Source organism: Miniopterus natalensis, chromosome 18 (genome assembly GCF_054644295.1).
Source record: "Miniopterus natalensis isolate mMinNat1 chromosome 18, mMinNat1.hap1, whole genome shotgun sequence".
In the NCBI taxonomy this organism is placed as follows: Eukaryota; Metazoa; Chordata; class Mammalia; order Chiroptera; family Miniopteridae; genus Miniopterus; species Miniopterus natalensis.
In genome coordinates this window covers 34,204,217-34,224,249 of record NC_142098.1, presented here as the reverse complement: position 1 = coordinate 34,224,249, position 20,033 = coordinate 34,204,217, and the positions used below count along the sequence as shown (strand labels likewise).

The window sequence follows — 20,033 nt, the reverse complement described above, 5'->3', positions numbered from 1 at the left end:
AGGAAATGTGCCCTTTAAAGTATCCTTGCCAGCATTAAACATTCTTGGTTTTGCACGCTTTTAAAAAAAGAAAAACAAAAAACAAGGCTAGTAACTGAAATGACAACACTTTATTCGGGTCACAGTGATGGGAGGAGGGCCAGGTGCAGCCTTTGCCTCTTCAATGCCCTGCACAAATTGCAAGGCATTAGGCTCTAGTACCCACTTTTAAGGAAGTGCCCTTGTAATTTATTTGGGGATCTCAGTCAGAGATCAGACCCCTGGAACAAGCCCAGAGACAGACCTGCTCCAAGGGCTTACCCAGGATGGGTGATCAGGCTCTCTTACTTTGGGGTTCTGGGAGAAAAAATCAGCCCCAAAGAGCCTTCTACAGAGAAAGGTTCTAAAGGTGGTGGTGAGAAGGTGACCCCCAAAGGATAGAAACAGAAAAGGAAAGTGAGGCAGATTTGGCTTAATAAAAATGATACATTTCAATACATGAAGGAAAAAGAGGAGTGACAATATATGAATGGCAAGCAAAGCTTTCTGTTCACCATATGTGAAGAGCATTTAAAAATCAATATGAAAGGCAAACATACAATAGAAAAATAGGCAAAGGAGATGAACAAAAACTAAAAATACAAACAAAAGATAAGAAAAAATGGAGTTGGCGAACAAGAAACTAATGAAATGGGTATTGTTAAGAGAAAGAAAAAGAAAGAAAGATAGAAAGGAAGAAAGAAAGAGCGAGACAAAATGGAGTCACTTTTGCTAAACCAGTCACCAAAACAAAACTTAATAACTAACCTAATTGCAGTTCCAGCTTCTGCCGTGAGTGGAGTTTTAAACCAATCAGTCAGGAATTTCTTGATCAACACTACTGAGGTAATCTGCCTGATAAGACCTCCCTGCCTTCCCCTAAGGGAAGGTGAGGGTGACCTTGCCTGAAAAAACCCACTCTTTTCTTAGTTCCACCCTCCTTCTGCCTATTGAAATCTTCCAGCTCCTCAGAGTTCCCTTCTAGTTGCTAGATGGGGTGCTGCTTCATTCATGAATCACTTAACAAAGCCCATTAGATCCTCAAATTTATTTGGTTGAATTTTGTTCTTTAACACTATCAAAAAGATCCCCTTTTTTCATCTCTTAAAAATATTTTTTAGATATTATAATCAGTGCTGATGAAATACTAGATAACAGCCACTCTCATACCCCACGTGTGCCACTGATCTGGGGCAGGCTTTTGGCAATATCCATCAAAAGACTTAACAAGGCTGCCCACCCTTTGATAGAGCAATTCTACTTCTAGAAATTGTTCTTAAAGGGAAAGACAGACAGAGGTGCAAATGAGCAGCTAGTCATCATTAGGTGTTCCTTTTTAGTAAGAATTTTCTAAATCACCATTGTTTTTTAATGGTGTATTATACTATACCTAACAATTCCCCTATCCTTACACACTTAGGTTGCTTCCATTTTTGCAGCCTCTCTAAACACTATATGATCTTACCTAATCCTCCTCACTTATCTAGAAGATAGGATCCTTAGCCCCATTTAACAGGTGAGGAAACTGAGGCATGGGAGTAGGGTGCGAAGTGGAGCAAAGTCCCACCACCTCTGAGCAGCTTTGCTGGAATTTTAACTAGGAGGTCTGACTTCAAAGCTGACGAGACGGCTCAAATTCATTCAATAAATGTATTCATTGAATGCCATCTGTGTACCAAACATGTTGAATAATGATAACTCCAAACAGTATTTTCTATATATCAGGCCCTTTACAACTTCATTTAATTTCCGCAACAGCCCTATGCACTATTGTTATGTCCATTCAACAAATGTGCAAACTGAAGCACAGAGAGGTCAAGTAAATTCTCTAAAGTCACACAGGCAGCCTGGCTTCAGAGTCTAGGCCCCTATTTCCCTTCTTTCTCAGAGAACAAATGCTCAAAATGAACACGAACAAATAAACACATGAACAAATAAATAATATAACATAAAATAAGGTGATGGCAAAGCTCAAAACATGCCATGAAATACACCCACACAGCCACAGAATGAGGAAGTCACAGGACCCAGTAATCCCACCCCTAAGTATTTACTCAAGAGAAATGAAAATATATGCAAGGGTGGACAAAGCAGTTGTTTTCATAATTGTCCCAAACTGGAAACAACCCCAAATGTCCTTGAACTGGTTAACAGATAAATACATTGCAGCAGATCCATTTCACGGGACACTACTCAGCAATAAAAGGAACTATTGATAAGCCGGGCAACATGGGTGGATTACAAATGCATTAGGCTCAGTGAAAGCAGCCAATCTTGAAGGCTTGCGTGCTATCTGATTCCACTGATAGCGTCTGGAAAAGGCAAATCTATAGTGACAGGGAGCAGATTGGTCATTGCCTGTGGCTGGGGGACAGAGGGGAAGATTAACGGCAAAGGGACAGGAGGGAAAGTGGGGTGATGGAAATATTCTGAACCTTCATTGGGGTGGTGGTTTCATGGGAATGCACATCTGTTAAAACTCAAAGTGTACACTTTCAAAGAGCGAAGTTCATTGTACTAAATTACATCTCAATAGAGTTACATTTAAACATTTTTCAGATGCAGTAGAATGAAGTATGGACTTTAGTAAATAATAATATATCAATAGTGGTTCCTTAATGGTAACAAATGTATTCACTAAGGTGAAGATTTTAATAACAGGGGAAATGGTGTGGGGTTTATGGGAACTCTGTACTATCTTTGAAACTTTTCTGGAAATCTAAAACTGTTTCAAAAATAACGTTTATTTTTTAAAATGAAAAACAAAACAAAACACAAAACACCAAAAAACAGAATGGAGATGATATTATACCCACGTTAATTTAGGTGGGAAAGGAAAACAGGTTACAAACTCACCTGTATCGTATGATAGTATTTTCTTTCTTTTTAAAAATTGAGATATACTTGACATATAACACTGTGTTAGTTTTAGACGTACAACATGATCCATCAATATTTGCATCTATTGCCAAATGAGAAATATGGAACGCCTCACGACTGCGTGCCACCCTCGGCGGGGCTGTGCTAATCTCTGTATCATTCCAATTTTAGCAATGTGCTGCCAAAGCGAGCACAATAGTATAGTATTTTTTTCTATATGTTTTTACTGATTTTAGAGAGAGAGGAAGGGAGAGGGACAGAGAGAGAGAGAGACATCGATCGGCCACCTCCTGCTTGCCCCTGGGCCCTGCTGCTGCTCCTGGGAGCGCTCATCTCAGTCCTGTTAGGCCTCTGTGTAGCCTCCGAAAGCCTTAGCTTTGTCTCCCAGAAGCCTGAGTCTCTGGCACTGCAACCTGTCACTTCCCGTGCGTGTCACACATCACAGGTGTCGCAATCAGCCCTTCGTGCCTGTCTCCTGTGCACCCAGCAGTGGGAGCCCCAAGGGTTGGGCCTTTATCTGGTTCACCTAAATCATTGTCATCCCTATTTGTCACCTGCTGCGTTAAGCATTTTACCTGTATTTCTCCTCCCTTCCTTCCTTCCTTCCTTCCTTCCTTCCTTCCTTCCTTCCTTCCTTCCTTCCTTCCTTCCTTCCTTCCTTCCGCGAGCTTCCATCCATTCAAACAACTGCAGTGTGCAACTACTATGTGTTGGCTGCCAGGGCTGCAGAATCCCCTGCGCCCTGGCTCTCACGGAGCATAAATAAATACGTAATTAAACATGTATCCATAGAGTAGGTCACAGAGTCTGAATGGCCCGAAGGAAAATGAAGCAGGGAAAGGGGGTGGGAGGTGGAACACTTTTTAAACGGGTGGCAAAGAAGGCCTCACTGAAAACGTGAGATTTGATCGGAGGCCTGAAGGAGTGGGGGGGGAGCCAGGTGAGTGCGTGGGGACAGAGTCCCAGGCCCGGGGAACAGCCAGTGCAAACCCAGGAGGGTAACCTGGTAGACTTGAGGCCACTGTCGCTGAAGAAGAGTGGGCGAGGGCAGCTGGTGGGACATGAGGGCAGGGAGGTGCTGGGGGCAGGTCGTGTGGGATGGGCCACAGGGAGGACACTGGCTTTTACCCCAAGTGAGATGGAGTCACAAGAGGGCTCAGGCAAGGGAGCGACATGATCTGACGCAGGTGTCCACAGGTCCCTTTGCTGCATGTGACAAACAGAGTGTGGAGGCAGGAACAGGAGCTGGGAGACCAAGCGGGAGGTGAGAGCTAAGGCACACAGGAGCGGGGGGTGGGGGGTCTTGCAAGTGGGAGAAGGAGACAAATTCTCGATGGATTTTTAAAGACAAAGCCAATAGAACATACTAGGTAATTGAATGTGGGGCATGAACAAAAGAGCAGTCGAGGACCAGACCAAGGCTCTCAACTCATTTAATCCCAAGACAAACCCACAGAGTAGGATCATCCTTTTGTTACAGATGAAGAAACAGGTTTAGAGAGGGCTGGTGGCTCCACGTCCCGCAGGAAGTGGCAGAGCTGAGACTGGAACCAGTTTCTGTGTGGCTCCCGGTCCAGGCCTTTGCTCTGTGGGCCCCATATCCCGGGCATTCTCGGACCTCACCCAGCGCGCAGAGACCGCCAGGCCGCACGGACACCTGCTCAGCCTGCCTGCACTGTGCCATGAACGACTCCCCAGCCGGTGGCTTCATGGGCTTGGAGCATCCCTCCATGGCATTCTCTTATTGCTTGTCACCCATGTTGGGTAACCAGGTTTCCTCATCTGCCTTTGGGCTCCCACATGGCCTGACTGGCTCTGACTCACCACTGTCCTGGCGTTGCCCGGCGCCTGGCATGTGGCAGCCTTCATTAAGGCGACAAGTATCTATCTGTTAAGCATCTATCTTGCACTGGGCTGGGCTGGGCTGGATCAGCCTTAGACACCACCCTCCAGGGTTGACAGTCCAGTGGTGGAGACAGACCCACCCCCAGACAGTGCCGGCCCAGAAAGGGCTGGGCTGAAATGGGTGAGGGGGGCAGGATCCTAACCCAGTCCGAGAAAGGTCTGGGAGGGGTTGGTGGAGGTGAAAGACCCAGGAATGAACAAGATGGCCTTGGGGCCCTCACAGAGCCCCAGCCCAGCCAGGCAGATTAACAATGAGCAGTTAACAAATCAATGAGAGAATTGTCCAAGGCTAAGAGCTAGAACCGAAGTAAACAGGGTGGGACAGAGTGACTGTGGTTCTTTTAGCTGGGTTGTCAGGAAAGGCTGGGACCTGAGGCTGAGAAGGTGCCTGCCTGGGATGATGAGCAGGGGAGAGGGGACTCAAAGGACAAAGACCCAGTCACACAGGCCCCACAGCGAGAAGGAGCTTGGAGTGGTTCAAGATAAACTGACGAACAAAACAGAACCAGAGGCATGGACAAATGGAACAGACTGACGGCTATCAGAGGGGAGGTGGAGCGGGACTGGCTTAAGGAAGGTGAAGGGATTAGTTAAAGAACATATATGCACAATCCATAGCCCTAGACAACCTTGAGGTGATGACCAGAGGGAAGGGGGGCAGGGGCTGGGTGGAAGTGGGCAAAGGGGGGGGATGGGAACATCTGTAATAGTGTCAACAATAAAAATAAGGTTAAAAAGAAGAAACTGCTGGAGCCAGTGTGCCTTGGGCCGAGGGGAGTGGGTGGGAATAGATATGAGGAGGCTGCCAGTGTCCACATAGTGGAAGAGCAGATGTGAGGTCAGCAGAGCTGGAAATCCTGGGCTTCCTCGGGGGAGCCCTCCCATGGCTCCATCTCACTCAGGATAGAGGAGGAAGTCCTCCCTGTGGCCCACAAGGCCCCACACAACCTGCCCCATCACCTCCCTGCCCCCATCTCTCCTTCATTCTCTCTGCTCTGGGCACACTGGCCTCCCCACTGATCCTCTGACAGGGTAGGCACATTTCTGTCTCAGGACCTTTGCATTGGCTGTTTCTCTGCCCGAACACTGGCCACGTGGTTCCTCGTGTGGCTCCTGCCTCAGACATCCTCCCCTACTCTCCCTCCTTTTCCCTGCTTTTTCGGAGCACTTATCACTAAACAGTGACACCATTATATATTTTACTTATTTATTGGGTTTACAGTCTGTCACCTGGATAGAATGTCAGCTCCACTAGGGCAGAGGTCTCTATCCTGTTCATGGCTGTCTCCCAGTACTGAGAACAGGGTCTGGCACATGGTAGGTGCTGAATAAATAACAGTCAATAAATGAAAGGAAGATGGGAAACGGGAAGGAGGGAAAAGGGGGGGCAAACGCAGGGCTGTGAGCACCTAAGGCTTATCTGCCACCCCAGCTGGGAGGCGGGCGAGTTAGCACTTCTCAGCTTCCAGGATAAGGCAGTGCCAGGCTGGGACACTGTGGCACAAAGGGACAGACAGTCCTTAGCACTTTTTGGCTTTTGGCGCACTGAGGGCTGGCCTAGGGGGAGAAAGTCACTGTTGCCACCTGCTGGACAGTGGTGTCATGACAGCCGTGCCCACCTTGCCCACTTGGGGCTGGCGATGCCTCTCGCCCCCCACAAGCACCATGGGGGGCGCCCCAGCGGGCATCCCCAGCAGAAGTGCAGAGTCCCCGGAACCGCAGCCATAAGCCTCTTTATTCCCGAGGCCCTGTGGGCACCCCGCCCAGTCAGTGCTATGCAGCAGGGCAGGGCGGTGCCACCCACCTGTGTGTCTGTCTGTCCACAACTGCCCTCCAACACAGCCCCAGGACCCCCCACCTCTCCAGGAGGGGAGAGCTGCCCAGCTCCCTCAGGGCTGCGTTCACCCACAGGGGCCCTCAGGAAGGCAGGGGAGTCGAGGCCCGCCCTGACCCCCCAGCTGGGCCTGGGTAGTGTCCGGTTATACAAGCCAAGGTGGCAAGGCTCTGAGCTGCCCCATCCCTAGAGGTACATCATCCGGTGGAGCAGGGGTCTCACCACCCACACGTCATCCACAATCTTCCCATCCTACAAGGAACAAAAACAGACATAAGGACTGAAAGCCTAGACTCTGGCGCCAGGTAGCCTGTGTATAAATTCCAGGTTTGCCTCTGATGTGCTGTGTGACTTCGGGCAAGTTGCCAGATCTCTCTGAGCCTCCATTCCTCCATTTCCCTTATCTGCAAGGTGGGGATGATAGTAGTAGTACCTGTCTCATAGGTGTTGTGGGAATGAGGTGAGCTATTTGGAAAGGGCACTTGGCAAGGCCTGTGTACATATAGGTTCTTGCTATTGGAACGCAAACCCTGGAGTCAGACAAACCTGGCTTTAATCCCAGTGCAGCCACCCTGTGTGTGGCCTTAAGCACATGAACCGACTCTGAGCCGAACTTCCATGCTCTATAAACAGGGAGGACTGAAAAAAATAATACACACAAAGGCCCAGCCCTGGTGCATGTGCCACTCAACAAATGGTAATTACTTGTAACAAAAAGAGCATGGTCTTTGGGGTCAGATCCCAGGTTTGCCACCCCCCGGCTGTGTGACCCCGGGGAAAATTACTTCCTCTCTCGGAGCCTCAGTTCTCTCATCTGTAAAATGGAAAGAAAATCCTCTCCATGGCACTGTTGTGATTAAAGTGCTACTAAATATATATAGTGTCTAGCCCAGCATCTGGTACATAATAGGTGCTCAACAAATCATAGTGATTATCATTATTTTCAAATTACAATGGCAAAAATAAAGAAATGTGTGCCATGCTTATTTGGGTCCACTGAACCTTAAGCCACCTGGACCACCCACGTGGTATTGGCTTCCCTTACCCACCTCCCAGCATCCAGCTTTTTTTTCCCTTTGCTTCATGTTGATAAATAGCTACAGAATTTACCACATTTTAGAAGCTGTTCTAAGCACTTTATATATAATAATTAACTTAACCCCCATATAATCCTGTGAGGTAGAAACTATGAAACGTCTCCATTTGGCAGATGGGAAAACTGTGGCTCAAAATGAAGTTGCTTGAGGTCACCTAGCTGGTAAGTAGCAGAGGCAGGATCCCTGGCTCCAGAATCCTCGGCTCCAGAGCACGCTGAGCCTGGCCACTCAGGCTGGTGACGCGGGCACCCTCACTGACCTGGTCATCGGACACCTGCTGGATGTGGACGTGGGTCCCGTTGAGGATGTGTAGCCGCGTGTAGCCGTACTCCTTCACCCGCACGGCACTCCAAGGCCGAGGGAAGAGGGTGAAGCGGGTCAGTCGCTCCTCGCAGCCCTGCGGGGGACAACCGTTCAGACCCGGGGGGGCTGGGGCAGGTGGAGGACCCGCAGAGGAGCAGAAACAACCTGCCAGCCAGGACCCTGCTGTCCCCAAGGAAGACAAAGTCAGTTAAGACTTGACCTCAAGCCCAGCCAGGTGTGGCTCAGCGATTTAGCATCAACTTAGGATCCAGGAAATTGAGGTTCGATTCCCGGTCAGGGCACATGCCCGGGTTGCGGGCTCGATCCCCAGTCTGGGGCGTAAAGGAGGCAGCCGATCAAGGACTCTCATCATTGATGTTTCTCTCTCTCTCTCTCCCTCTCCCTTCCCCTCTGAAATCAATAAAGATATATTTAAAAAAAAAAAAAGACTTGACCTCGATAATGCTCACACTTGAGTGTTTTCACCCAGCCAGGCTTCCTGTACCCAGGCCTTCTAGAAAGTGCATGGCCATATGAGACTGTCCACAGCAGCATTTTCTGTGAAAGCCATGAGCTGGAAGCCACCCAAATGCCCATCAGTTAAGTAGGTTGTAGCACAAGCATCACAAAGCAGCATAATACAGAAAGAGGCCAGGACACGTCATTAAAGGGAAAACACAATTGCAGGATAGAAGAAATCGGGGGGTCTCAGCCCTCGCTGCACAGTAGACACTCCAAGTAGACTTTTTAAAATCACCAATGCCAGGGGCAGAGGCAGTGCTCATCCTTACAGGAGAATATGCCAGCGAATGAGGGAGCGCAAAAAATCACCGTTTTGCAGCCCCCATGATAATAACTGATTGAAGCAAGAATTATTACCAATAGATGGTAAAACTAGTGGTCAAAGTCTGAGGTGTAAGAGGATATTTGCATAGCCTCAAAGTATCTCTCCAGGAGACACCTACCTGTTAATTGTAAAAGGGAAGCGAGTAACTATGGTGGAGAGGCCGCAGACACCACCTTAACCAAGCGATCAGAGTGAACATCAGTAATGAGACAGATCCCTACCACATCCACATGGGAAACTGAGGCTTAAAGAGATACCACGTGCCTCCTGGGAGGATGCCCTGAGAGAGAACATGGTATCATTTTTGTGTATTTTTACCACAAAGGTGTTAACTTCCATCTAATCTGAGCAAACATCAAACAAACCCAAACTGAGGGATATTCTGCACGATTTTGCTGTACTCTTCAAAATTTTCAAGGTCAGGAAGAATGAAGACGGAGTGGGGAAATGTTTCTGATTAAAGAAGTGCAAGAGACAAGACACCAAAATAGAACATGTGATCTTAGACTGGATCCTGGGCCAGAAAAAAAATTCTTTGCTTTGATTTAAAGGACATGAATGGGACAACTGGCTAAATCGGAATGAGATCTGTAGATAATAATGGCATATTATCAAGGTTAACTACTTGAATTTGATTATACTGTAGATAAGAGATAAGATAATGTCCTTGTTTTTTAGGAAATACGGACAGAGGGGGGAAAGGGCATAACTTCTGCAACTTACTCTTCATTGGATCTGAAAATAATAATTAAAAAATATATACAGAGAGAGAGACAGAGAGATTAAAACAAGTGTGGTTAGGCCTCGCCAGTTTGGATCAGTGGTTAGAGTGTCAGCCTGCACCTTGAAGGGTCTCGGGTCCGATTCCAGTCAAGGACACCTACCTCGGCTGTAGTCTCGATCCCCAGCCTCAGTCAGGGCACATAAGGGAGGCCACCAATCGATGTATCTCTCTCACGTCAATGTTTCTCTCTCTCTCCTTTCCACTCTCTCTCAAAAACAATGGAAAAAATATTCTTGGGTGAAGATTAAAAAATAATAATAATAAATGAGCCTTCTCTGCTTGCAGAAGTGATTGATTCTGAGGTGGGGGCAAGGAAACCACAGGAAGATGCCGAGCACCTTGCAGTGCCAAAGAGTAAGGAAGTGCGCACATGGAAGGGGCAGGGGACCGACCTGAAGAGTTCCCAGGGGCCAGAGCAAGCACCCTGAGCATCAACATAGACAAAAGCATTGGATCATAGCCCACAGAATAAAATAATTCCCCATGAGTCCACATCAGTATAGATCAATAACTAACCAACCAAATAAAGGCGGCAGAGGGACAGCTCTTCCTTGCAAGAGGCTTCTAATAAGCCCAGGAGTGAGGGAAGTAGAAGCTCCCAGGAGAACACCACAGTGTTCACTGTTGCAGGCAAGACCTACTGCCAGTCGAAAATTCATGGGTGAAACTTGAGGAGAAACAGGACATTTGCATGGTCTAAAAGGATCTCCCACAAGATATTTATTACTTAAAAGGGAAGTTATAATAACTTTATGGTGGAGAGCCCGGCAGACACCTCCTTAAGCTGGTGATTCAGAAAAACACCTCCAGGGGAGAGACACTCTTGCATCACGTACACCCTGGAATGATGCGCTGAGGGGACTCGACATCACTGCTGTGATCGTCTTGCCCAAAATGCATAACCCAAGTCTCAGCCCGAGAGAATGTCAAATAAACCTAAACTGAGGGCATTCTGCAAAACACAAGGTCTGCAAATATGTGAAGGATGAAAGACAGGATAGACTGAGGAACTGTCCCGGGTTGGAGGAAACTAAGAAGACATCTAAATACAATGTGGGCTTCTGGGAAAGAAATAGGCCATTGGTGAGAAAGGGGGTGAAATGTGAATAAAGTCTGGAGTTTAGTTACAAGAATAATAACAACAAGCCCTCTGCCCAGGAATCCATCAGTCGACCCAGGGCGAGCACCCACAACCCCTGCCACCTATTGAACTTGTGACTTCGAATGAGGATTTTACTGCCTGAACCTCTGTTTTCACACCTGTACAATGGGCATGTTGCTAGGTGTACATAAGCTCTAGGGTTGAGTTAGTGAGAGTGGTCATATGAAGCACACAGAACCCCGGCTGGCACAAGTTTGACCCTCAATAAAGAGCAAGAAGAGGGAAGCCAGAGGCACCCTTCCCCGCCCTGCTCACAGCGGATCCTGTGATGATGTGTACAGGGCCTCGAGGGTTGGTGTAGGGCATCTCTTGGCTGCCGTTAAATACCTGGGAAGGGGGCAAAGGAGAGGGGTGAGTCATACCAGACCAGAACAGAGGGTCTGACAGCCCTCGGCCTCCCTGGGCCTCACCTGGTAGTTGTAAATTGGCCACAGCCGTTCATATGAGTGCTCATGAGCCCACAGCTGCAGGTCGACTCCTGAGACAGAGCAAGTGGGGATCAGGCCCCTGAATGCAGGTGGAGGGTGGGAACTGGAGATGGGGACTGCCCCCCCCCAGTCACTTACCGTATTTGTAGAAAAGATCCTCTAATCCAAATAACTTGCCGTAGAGGCCTTTTCGAACCTGGGGGGGTGGGGGGGACAAGGAGTGAGGGAGTGACTCAGGCAGACCCCCACCTGGCTCCCAGCACCCTGCCCTGGGGAGGGTCTTCACCCTGCTTTCATGCCACGTGCAGTCATCCACATCGGCGTTGGAGCAGTACATGGGCCGGTGACCCATGGTGATGATCCACGGCCGAGCTGCCCTGTTCTTATTGGCTTTCTGGAGAGAAGGCCCCAAGTGAGAGGAGAGGGTGGGTGGGGAGGGGAGAGGCGGGGAGGGGAGGCAGGGCCAAGAGGTGATGGGGGACCCCCACCCAGGTTACCTGGAGGTCTCTCTCCAGCCAGTGAAACTGACTCTCTACCATGTGTTTGCCGTAATGGAGGTAGAAATAGACCTCGGTGGAGAAGGAGATGATATGCGCAGGGCCCAGGTCCCAGCTGAGGGGTCAAAGGGCATGGATCAGAGATGGGGTCTGCGCTCATCTCCCATTCTTCAGGGGAGGGAAGTCAGCCCCCCAGCCCTCCGCTCCCCAGGTTACCTGTACCACAGCCCCTCGTTGTTCCCCGGCATGCTGAAGCGAGCCTTGTAGTTAGAGAAGTTGCTGGAGAAAAGGAAGTGAAAGGGTGGGGGGAGGGCCTGGGTGCCCTGCCCACCCCATCTCCCGAGGACCCTGAGGTCAAGTCTGGCTCCCACCCATCCCTCCTCTCCTTTCCTCTCACTACCACACATGGGCTGCTGAAGCATGAGGGACTAAGGTGAGACACTAAGAAGGACACGTCTGTTCTCACTGGCCGCGCCTGGGCCCACCCCGAAGCCCCTGGTCCTCACTAGCGCTCCTCATGATTCCCTGGGCACGTCATGTACGGGAGGCTGGCAGCCACAGGTTCGATGAGCCGCATGAACTCGTCACCAACGCGAGCATTGTCCTGATCCATGTTGTAGGCAAAGTCTCCTGGGGGGGACCAGAGGGGGCAGGGAGAGTGAGGACCCAGACCCAGCTCTGCTTTCACCAGAATTGAGAGACCTGATTGCTCAGGTGTGGGCTGGGCAACCTCTGCCTCCAAGCCGTCCCAGTTCTCTGATCCGTACTTCACGCCCACTTGAAGTGTTTCCTGAACCTCTGGCCCTGAGACCCCCACAGGACCATGCTAGTCCCCTGTGCTCTGATCACAGCGGCCTCCATCTCTGCCTGCACCATGCTGAGCCCTCCTGGAGCAACACCATTAAGCCTAATGTAGTCTGGTACTGGTTTTACACCAGTTCCAGTTCCAGATGCTTTACATGCTTCATCATCTGAATCTTTAAAACACCCTCTGAGGTGGGTGTTATTGTTATTATCCCATTTCAGGTGGAAAAACTGAGGCCCAGAGAGGTTAAGTGCTTGCCCCAAGGTCACAGAGCGGGTTAGTGAAGATTCAGGAATCAACCCTAGGAGTCTACTTCCAGAGACTGTGGCTTTGAACCATAGCAGCCCCAATCTTCACCTCCCATCTGGCTCCTGTTCCCTCGAGTCGCAACAGCATGGTAATAACTGACACTTACAACATTCCAGGTAGTGTCAACTTAGTCATCACAACAGTCCTATGAATTCTGAACTCGTCTTAGCTCTGATAACTCAGAGGAGATAACCAGTGCACGTAGCTCTAAGGGAGGGGAGCTGGGATTTAATCTGGGCTGTCCAGCAACCAGACACTATCTCCACGGCCAGTCTCATCCCCAGTCCTTTCAGAACCACACCGGCCCCTGCCCCAGGCCCCTCCACTGTCCTGGCTTTGCTTCCCAGCAAGCTCCCCCCCCTCATACCTCCAGGCACACCCTTGCCAATGCCTCACCCACATGGAGAACAGCATCGTACATGCCCTGCTGAGTGTCCCTGCGCAGCCGGGGTAGGGACTTCGGGTTGTCTGTCCCCATGTCCCCAAACACAGCCAGACGTGGGCTCCAGTGGGGCCCATTCCTTAGGGCCCTGAAGCGGAACCGACGGCTCCAGCCCCTAGTACTGCCACAGCGGTAAACTGGGGGGAGGGAAAGGCCACAGTCAGCTGGGGGCCCCAAGTATGTCTCCTCCGCCCCCACCCATTTTCATTTAGTAGGGGGAGGAGGTAGGGAGTTGAAGAGGTCTGACCCATGCCCCTTCTGTCCATCTCACCCCAGGTCCCCAGCACCTTCCATTTTTATCCCAGGGTCTCAGATAATAGGCTTGCAGATAAGCAGAGGCGTTACCAGCCAGCCTAAGCCGCCTGCCAGTGGCAGCTTCTAATCCATACCCCACTCCTCTTTCCATTCCCCCCTCACCTGGGCCTGGGACCCCTCTCACCATACTGGACCCCCGGCAGCAGCCCCCGCAGCGTGACGCGGTGGATGTAGAGCTTCCGCCGGAGAATGCCCCCGTCCACAAAGGGGCTGAAGGTGCCCTGGGCCTGGAGGGGCAGGGGCCCGGATAACTGCAGCCCGAACTGTACTTCAGAGCTGGTTGGGACCCACGTGGTCCAGGTGACAGTCATGGAGCCTGGCTCACCTGGGCAGAAAGGAACACAGTGGGGCTGGGCAGTGAGGCCTGGGCAGGGCAGGGAGGGATGTGCGGGGGGGCAGAGGGGGAGGCAATGATTAACAGCTCCTGAAGACTCATTAGTTAAGGACAAAGTCTGTGGAACTTCCCAAGTTCAATCCCAGCTCTGCCATTTCCAATCTGTGTTTTCCTTGGGCAAGTCACTGCCTCTCTGAGCCTCAGTTTCCTTATCTGTCAAATGGAATAATAATAGTATCTACTCTATGGAGTTGTTATGAGGCATAGATTAATAAATATAAGTAAAGCCTGGCTGATGTGGCTCAGTGGTCAACCCATGAACCAGGAGGTCACAGTTTGATTCCTGGTCAGGGAATATGCCTGGGTTTTGGGCTTGATCCCCAGTAGGGGGGAGTGCAGGAGGCAGCCGATCAGTGATTCTCTCTCATCACTGATGTTTCTCTCTTTACTTCTCCCTTCCTCTCTCTGAAATCAATTAAAAAAATATTAAAAAAAATAAAATAAAATAAATAAATAAATAAATAAATAAATAAATAAATATAAGTAAAGCACTTGAAACAGTCCCTAGCACAGTTAGGGTTCTATGAGTGAATGGATATTATTATTATTATTACTTACTATGTGCAGGCCTTGTGCCAAACATTTTACATACATGATCATTAAGGGTGATCAGATGTCTAGAGGCCAGCTAGGTAACATAAATGAGGGAAAAGGCCAGCTGTAAAGAGTTAGGCAGTAGGGAGTTGCGTGGGGGGTGGCAAACTGCAGACCTTGCATGGTCTAAAAGGGGCAGCCATCACTCAGCTCTGAGGATACCTGCCATGCAGGAAGCAGGCCCAGTGCCACCAAATCTGTCAGTCCCTAAATCAAATCTTTATATGGAGGTTTTTATGTCTCCAGGAGCATATATAGGTAGATATACAAATCCAGACTTCTAAGTGATTGCTCCAAATTCTTAAATGTTAGTAACCAAATCAAGGTTTTAAAAATATCATGAGGGCCTGGCCGGTGTGGCTCAGTGGTTGAGCATCAACCCTTGCAACCAGGAAGTTGTTGGTGCGATTCCCAGTCAGGGCACATGCCCATTGCAGACTCCATTCCCCGTGGGGGGCGTACAGGGGTAGCCAACCAGTGTTGATGTTTCTCTCTCGTTGATGTTTCTACCTTTCTCTCCCTCTCCCTTCCTCTTTCTCTAAAATCAATAAAAATATATAAAAAATATCATGAGGTATAATGCAATGTTAAGAGCAAGGGTTCTTCCTCCAGCAACATGAAAACGCACGTGCACAAGATTACTCATGACCTCACTGTGAGCAATGGCAAAATACCAGAAACATCAGAAACGACCATACCTAGGAGAATGACTGAATAAAACTCTGCAGCGTGCATGCAGTGGAACGCACGTGCACAAGGTTACTCATGACCTCACTGTGAGCAATGGCAAAATACCAGAAACATCAGAAACGACCATACCTAGGAGAATGACTGAATAAAACTCTGCAGCGTGCATGCAGTGGAACGCACGTGCACAAGGTTACTCATGACCTCACTGTGAGCAATGGCAAAATACCAGAAACATCAGAAACGACCATACCTAGGAGAATGACTGAATAAAACTCTACAATGTGCATACAGTGGAGCACTATGCAGCTGTCAAAAAGAAAGAAGACAAGCTCTATGAACTCTAGGATATGGAATGATGTCCAGTACAAACAGTTAAATTAAAAAAGTAAACTATACAAGAGCATATAGAGTCAGCTACTCTTCATGGAAGAAGATATAAGAAAATACACGAGGATACGCCTGTTTGTACAAAAGAAATACAGGGAGGATATACCAGAAACTAAAGAGATGGATTAGTTTCATGAGGTGGATTAGTTTCATTAGTTTCTTTTCCCATCCACCGATGGGAAAGAAAGAGGTAGAAAAAAGGAGAAATGGGGTAGTGGGAATGAGGAGGGAGGATGCCTCTCTGAGTCTATCTTTTTTGTATAAAAATTCTGACTCCTAGAACTATAGCCATGTTTCATATCTCCTTCATACAAATGAAAAATGAACTAACAAAACTACCCAGGATGTGGGGAGAAGCTAGCATGGAATATAAACACTAACAAATGGATATAACTATTTTTAAAAAAATGAATAAAGTAACCGTGCTGAAGGGGTGGGGAAGGAAAGTAACCTTGGGAAATAGGTCTTGACTGGGCACTGTACGATAACAGAGAAAAATTATTGCACATAAGTGCCGTCATCCAGTAGGTGTTCTCCAGGGATGCGGATGAACAGTTCCGAAACCATTTCATGCCTATACTAGCACGGAGCAATTAGGTAAGTGTGTTGTAGACAGCGTATTGAGCTGGGTCTTCGGCGTTGGAGAAAAGGGTTACAAACAACGAAAGAAGGCAAAAGTAAACCCTTGAAGGTGGACTGAAATCGCAGGTATCGGTACGATCCCATGGTATTTAATATATATACAGAAAGACAGAACACAGACGTGGCATGTGCTTATAAACGTACACACGTGTGGCCTAGCTCCATTTGTGAGGGCCAAGAAACAGGTCTCCTCAGTAGCAATGAGCGCACCTAGTGCTCAGATCTTGGTTTCTAATTACCCATTCTCCAATGGAAGGAATCAGGGCTCTCTGGAGAAGCTGTCGATTCCAGAGCTGGGCAGGAAATATCCAGGATGAGCCTGGAATGATTTGTGGGGCCAGATAGTGAAGAAGTGCTCAGAAAATGATGGGGTTTTGTTAAAAGAACACAGAAGCCAATCTGAAGGAATTGCAAAAGACCAGGTCAGGGACAAGTTGAGCCACAAAATAACGATAGTACAGGATTTTAACCCATGGAATAAACACCTGTGAGATAAATGAGTAATCGAGTAAATGAATAAATGGAGGAGGGAGGGACAGCCTTTCCTTAGAGTAAAATTTGAATTAGATGGAAAGAGAGAATTAGGAGATTACAAAATCACAAGTAGGCGAACATCACACTAATAATTTTTGCAGACAAGATTCACCGATGGGTACTAATATTAGTGGGCAAAAGTTTCCAAAGAAACACGATTTTTGTAGTCTCAAGGAATCTTCCCCAGGATATTTAAAGAACAAAAACTGTGCGATGGAGAAACCCAGGAACTAAGCATTGACGGTCAACATCATCAGTAACAGCCATAAGCCATGTCACCATCAGGCATTAGGAAGGACACGACATCCCATCTTTGTCATTTTGCCAGAAAGACACATAACTTAGTTCCAGTCATGAAAAGTATCAGACAAACCCAACATGAGGGATATCCTACAAATAACTGCTCAGTACTCAAAAATGTCAAAATCACAAAAGGTAAGGAAAGACTGAGAAACTGGAGATTGGAGGAGACTAAGGAGACATGAAAACTAAATGTTAAATAATTAAATCAATGGAAAAACTGGTGAAGTCCAAACAAAATCTGCAGTTTAGTTAATAACATTGCACTAATGTGACTGGTATAAACAACAGTGCCCTGGTTAGGTAAGATGTTAACATTAGAAGAGACTGGAAAAGGGGGATATAGAAACTGTCATATTTTTGCAAAATTTGTTAAATCTGAAATTCATACAAAACTTAAAGTTTTAGAACAAATACCATGGCTCTTGAATTGCTTGGGTTCAAATTCCAGGTTGTGTGAGCTTGGGTCAGGCTCTTCATCTCTATGAGCCTCAGTTTACTCTTTCGTATAATGGGAGTAACAACAGTACCTACAGCTTAAGGTCCAAAATAAGGTTAATTGAGTTACCTATCTGAAGCACTTAGTCAAAGAGTATATTCGCTACCGTCATTTTTGTGGGCCACAGGACAGCTGTGATCTCTGGATTTTCACAGCAGCTCCGTGAGACGGATTTTATTGTTGTCCCTTTTACAGAGGTCTCCAGGCAAAGTGTCTGGTCCAAGGTCACTGGGTCAGCAAGTGCCAAAGCCAGTTCATTCACGCAGTTTCCGATTCCACAATGCAACTAATAAGAAGCTGTCTTCCTTCAAAGTGTCAACGACACAAAAAATGAAGAAAAATTGAGGAAGAGACCCAAATAGGAGGGGACTAGACACGTGGTGGATCCTGGATTAGAATAAAGACATCAGTGCAAAAACCAGTAAAATCCAAAAAACAAAAAATAAAAATAAATCCATGACTTAGTAATATGATACTAATGTTAATTTCTTAGCTTGGCAATGGTACCATGGATGCATAAGAGATTAACATTAAGGGAAGCTGGGTGAAGGATGTACAGGAACTGTACTATCTTTGCAACTTTTCTGTAAGTCTAGAATTATTTCAAAATAAAAAGCTAAAATAATTAGGAAGGGAGGGAAGGAAGGAAGGGAAAGAAGGAAGGGAAGGAGGGAGGGAGGGAGGGAGGGAGGGAGGGAGGGAGGGAGGAAGGGTTGAGTTGTGGTGCAAAAAGAAATAGCCACAATTATTTGAAACCCCTTTTAAAATCCTCTTCTGTTTCAACCACATGTCTGTGTGAGACCAAATCTCCGTATGTATCCTCCAGAGCAGCATATTGAAACAGACTGAGGCAGCAGCAAGTGTGAGGAGGGCCTAGCGGTCTCCAGACATTAAAGTGACTTAAAAAGATGTAACTCAAGGCCACTCTTCTCATTAGATTTCTTCTCTCTGTACAGTGGTTATTTTTCATGAAAAATGTCATTTACCTTAATGCAGAGTGGGTTTATTCTTGTGCATTTTCAATGACAATAAATATTTCCAAATGCCTCAGTTTTGGTTTCTAATATGGCAAATGCTATGGATACAACTCACATAAAGTAAAGCTCTTTGAGGTTCTCAGTACCTTTAGCTGCTCTAAGGGGCCCTGAGACAAACACATGTGACTGTCATTTTTGTGGGCCACAGGACAGCTATGATCTCTGGATCACACACAGCCTGCTACACACCAAGCCACTTCACAGGTAACATCTCATTTATTGCTCGCTATGAAGTCACACTATTATCCCATGGTTCAGAGAAGTTAAGTCACTTGCCCAAGGTCACACAGCAGGTAGTTAGCAAAGCTGAGGTTCAAACCCCGGGAGTGTGGGTGCAAAGGGTCCATGGTCCAAGGTCTCAATACCCAGGGCACCACCACCTCATGATCAGGGATCAGGAGGCAGCTTTATGGGGACACAATGAGCAAGAGCAATAGCAGCCCCCTCTGGAGAGCACTTACTACAGGCTGGGCACCAGGATCATCCCACACAGCCAGATGCACCACTGCTTGTAATCCCCATTTAACAGAGCCAGACAACTGAGGCTCAGGAAGAGCCAGCAACCAGGGTGGGATTCCTGAGCCCGCAACCCAATGGGCTTCGCTGGGAAATGCCCTGGGAGGGGTCACAGACACTTACCGGAGTAGGACAGGTGGACTTGCTCCGGGGCAGCGCTGGGATCCTTTGGGATCCCCTGGACTCCCAGGGAGAAAAACAGCAGCAGAGAGCAACAGAACCAGCATGGATGAAAGGAGCACATGGTGGGGGCGGGGCAGCGAGGGGGAGGGGAGGGGAAGGGGACTGGGGGCCGCAGAAGGTCAGAGCCCCTCAGGGACAGTAGGAGGGGCTGGGAGAGTGGAGAGTGCAGGTGGACCAGGCGACCTCAGGATGTCACCAGGAGCGTGGCGGGTGGAGGGGAGGTCTTCCAGGGGCTGGTTACCCAGATGCTGGAGAGCAAACAAACAAAAACTGGTCTCTAAGGAGCAGGAGCAGCCAGCCTCTCGGAGCCTCCCTGGGCCTCCCTGGGCCTCTCGGAGCCTCCCTGGGCCTCCCTGGGCCTGAGCACTTTGCATAGATTAGCTCGGGGGAGCCTCGCAGCATTCCTGCGGGCGGTGGCACCGCGAGCCGCAGCCCTTATCACAGGTTAGGAGAATTAGCAACCCAGTGATTCAGGTGCACGGCTCCGAGGTGATGGAGCCCAGGTTGGGACCTGGCCCCGGGCTCGAGCCCTGGCTCGGCCGCAGCTCACTCCCAGCACAAGAGGTGGGGGGGGAGGGGCTCATCAGGAAGTTCCCTTTGGCAACCCCACCCCCAGCATTCCATCCTGCTT

The 20,033-nt window shown here is 48.4% G+C and overlaps 1 protein-coding gene and 1 pseudogene across 1 annotated transcript; both read right to left on the bottom strand.

Moving 5' to 3' along the window:
- Positions 1 to 2,993: 2,993 nt before the first annotated feature.
- LOC148091055 (U6 spliceosomal RNA) lies at positions 2,994 to 3,092 on the bottom strand (annotated as a pseudogene).
- Positions 3,093 to 5,993: 2,901 nt separating this feature from the next.
- ACP7 (acid phosphatase 7, tartrate resistant (putative)) lies at positions 5,994 to 19,463 on the bottom strand. The gene is made up of 12 exons (XM_016222365.2): positions 19,343 to 19,463; positions 13,751 to 13,951; positions 13,266 to 13,448; positions 12,262 to 12,385; positions 11,972 to 12,034; positions 11,756 to 11,870; positions 11,545 to 11,652; positions 11,397 to 11,454; positions 11,241 to 11,308; positions 11,086 to 11,157; positions 7,994 to 8,131; positions 5,994 to 6,889 (listed from the first exon to the last, which is right to left on the bottom strand). The coding sequence occupies exons 1-12, from the start codon at positions 19,461 to 19,463 to the stop codon at positions 6,824 to 6,826; spliced, it is 1,317 nt and encodes a 438-aa protein (XP_016077851.2). The 3' UTR covers positions 5,994 to 6,823.
- Between the last annotated feature and the right edge of the window lie 570 nt (positions 19,464 to 20,033).

Bases quoted from the DNA above. Each gene is read 5' to 3' on its own strand.
- ACP7 (XM_016222365.2), bottom strand. From the start codon at position 19,463: ATGTGCTCCTTTCATCCATGCTGGTTCTGTTGCTCTCTGCTGCTGTTT. The intron at 11,871-11,971 runs GTAACCTGGGGA...TTGACCCCTCAG, and splicing joins AACGAGGGGCTGTGGTACAG to CTGGGACCTGGGCCCTGCGC. The intron at 11,309-11,396 runs GTAAGTGACTGG...GCTCTGTCTCAG, and splicing joins GGATCTTTTCTACAAATACG to GAGTCGACCTGCAGCTGTGG.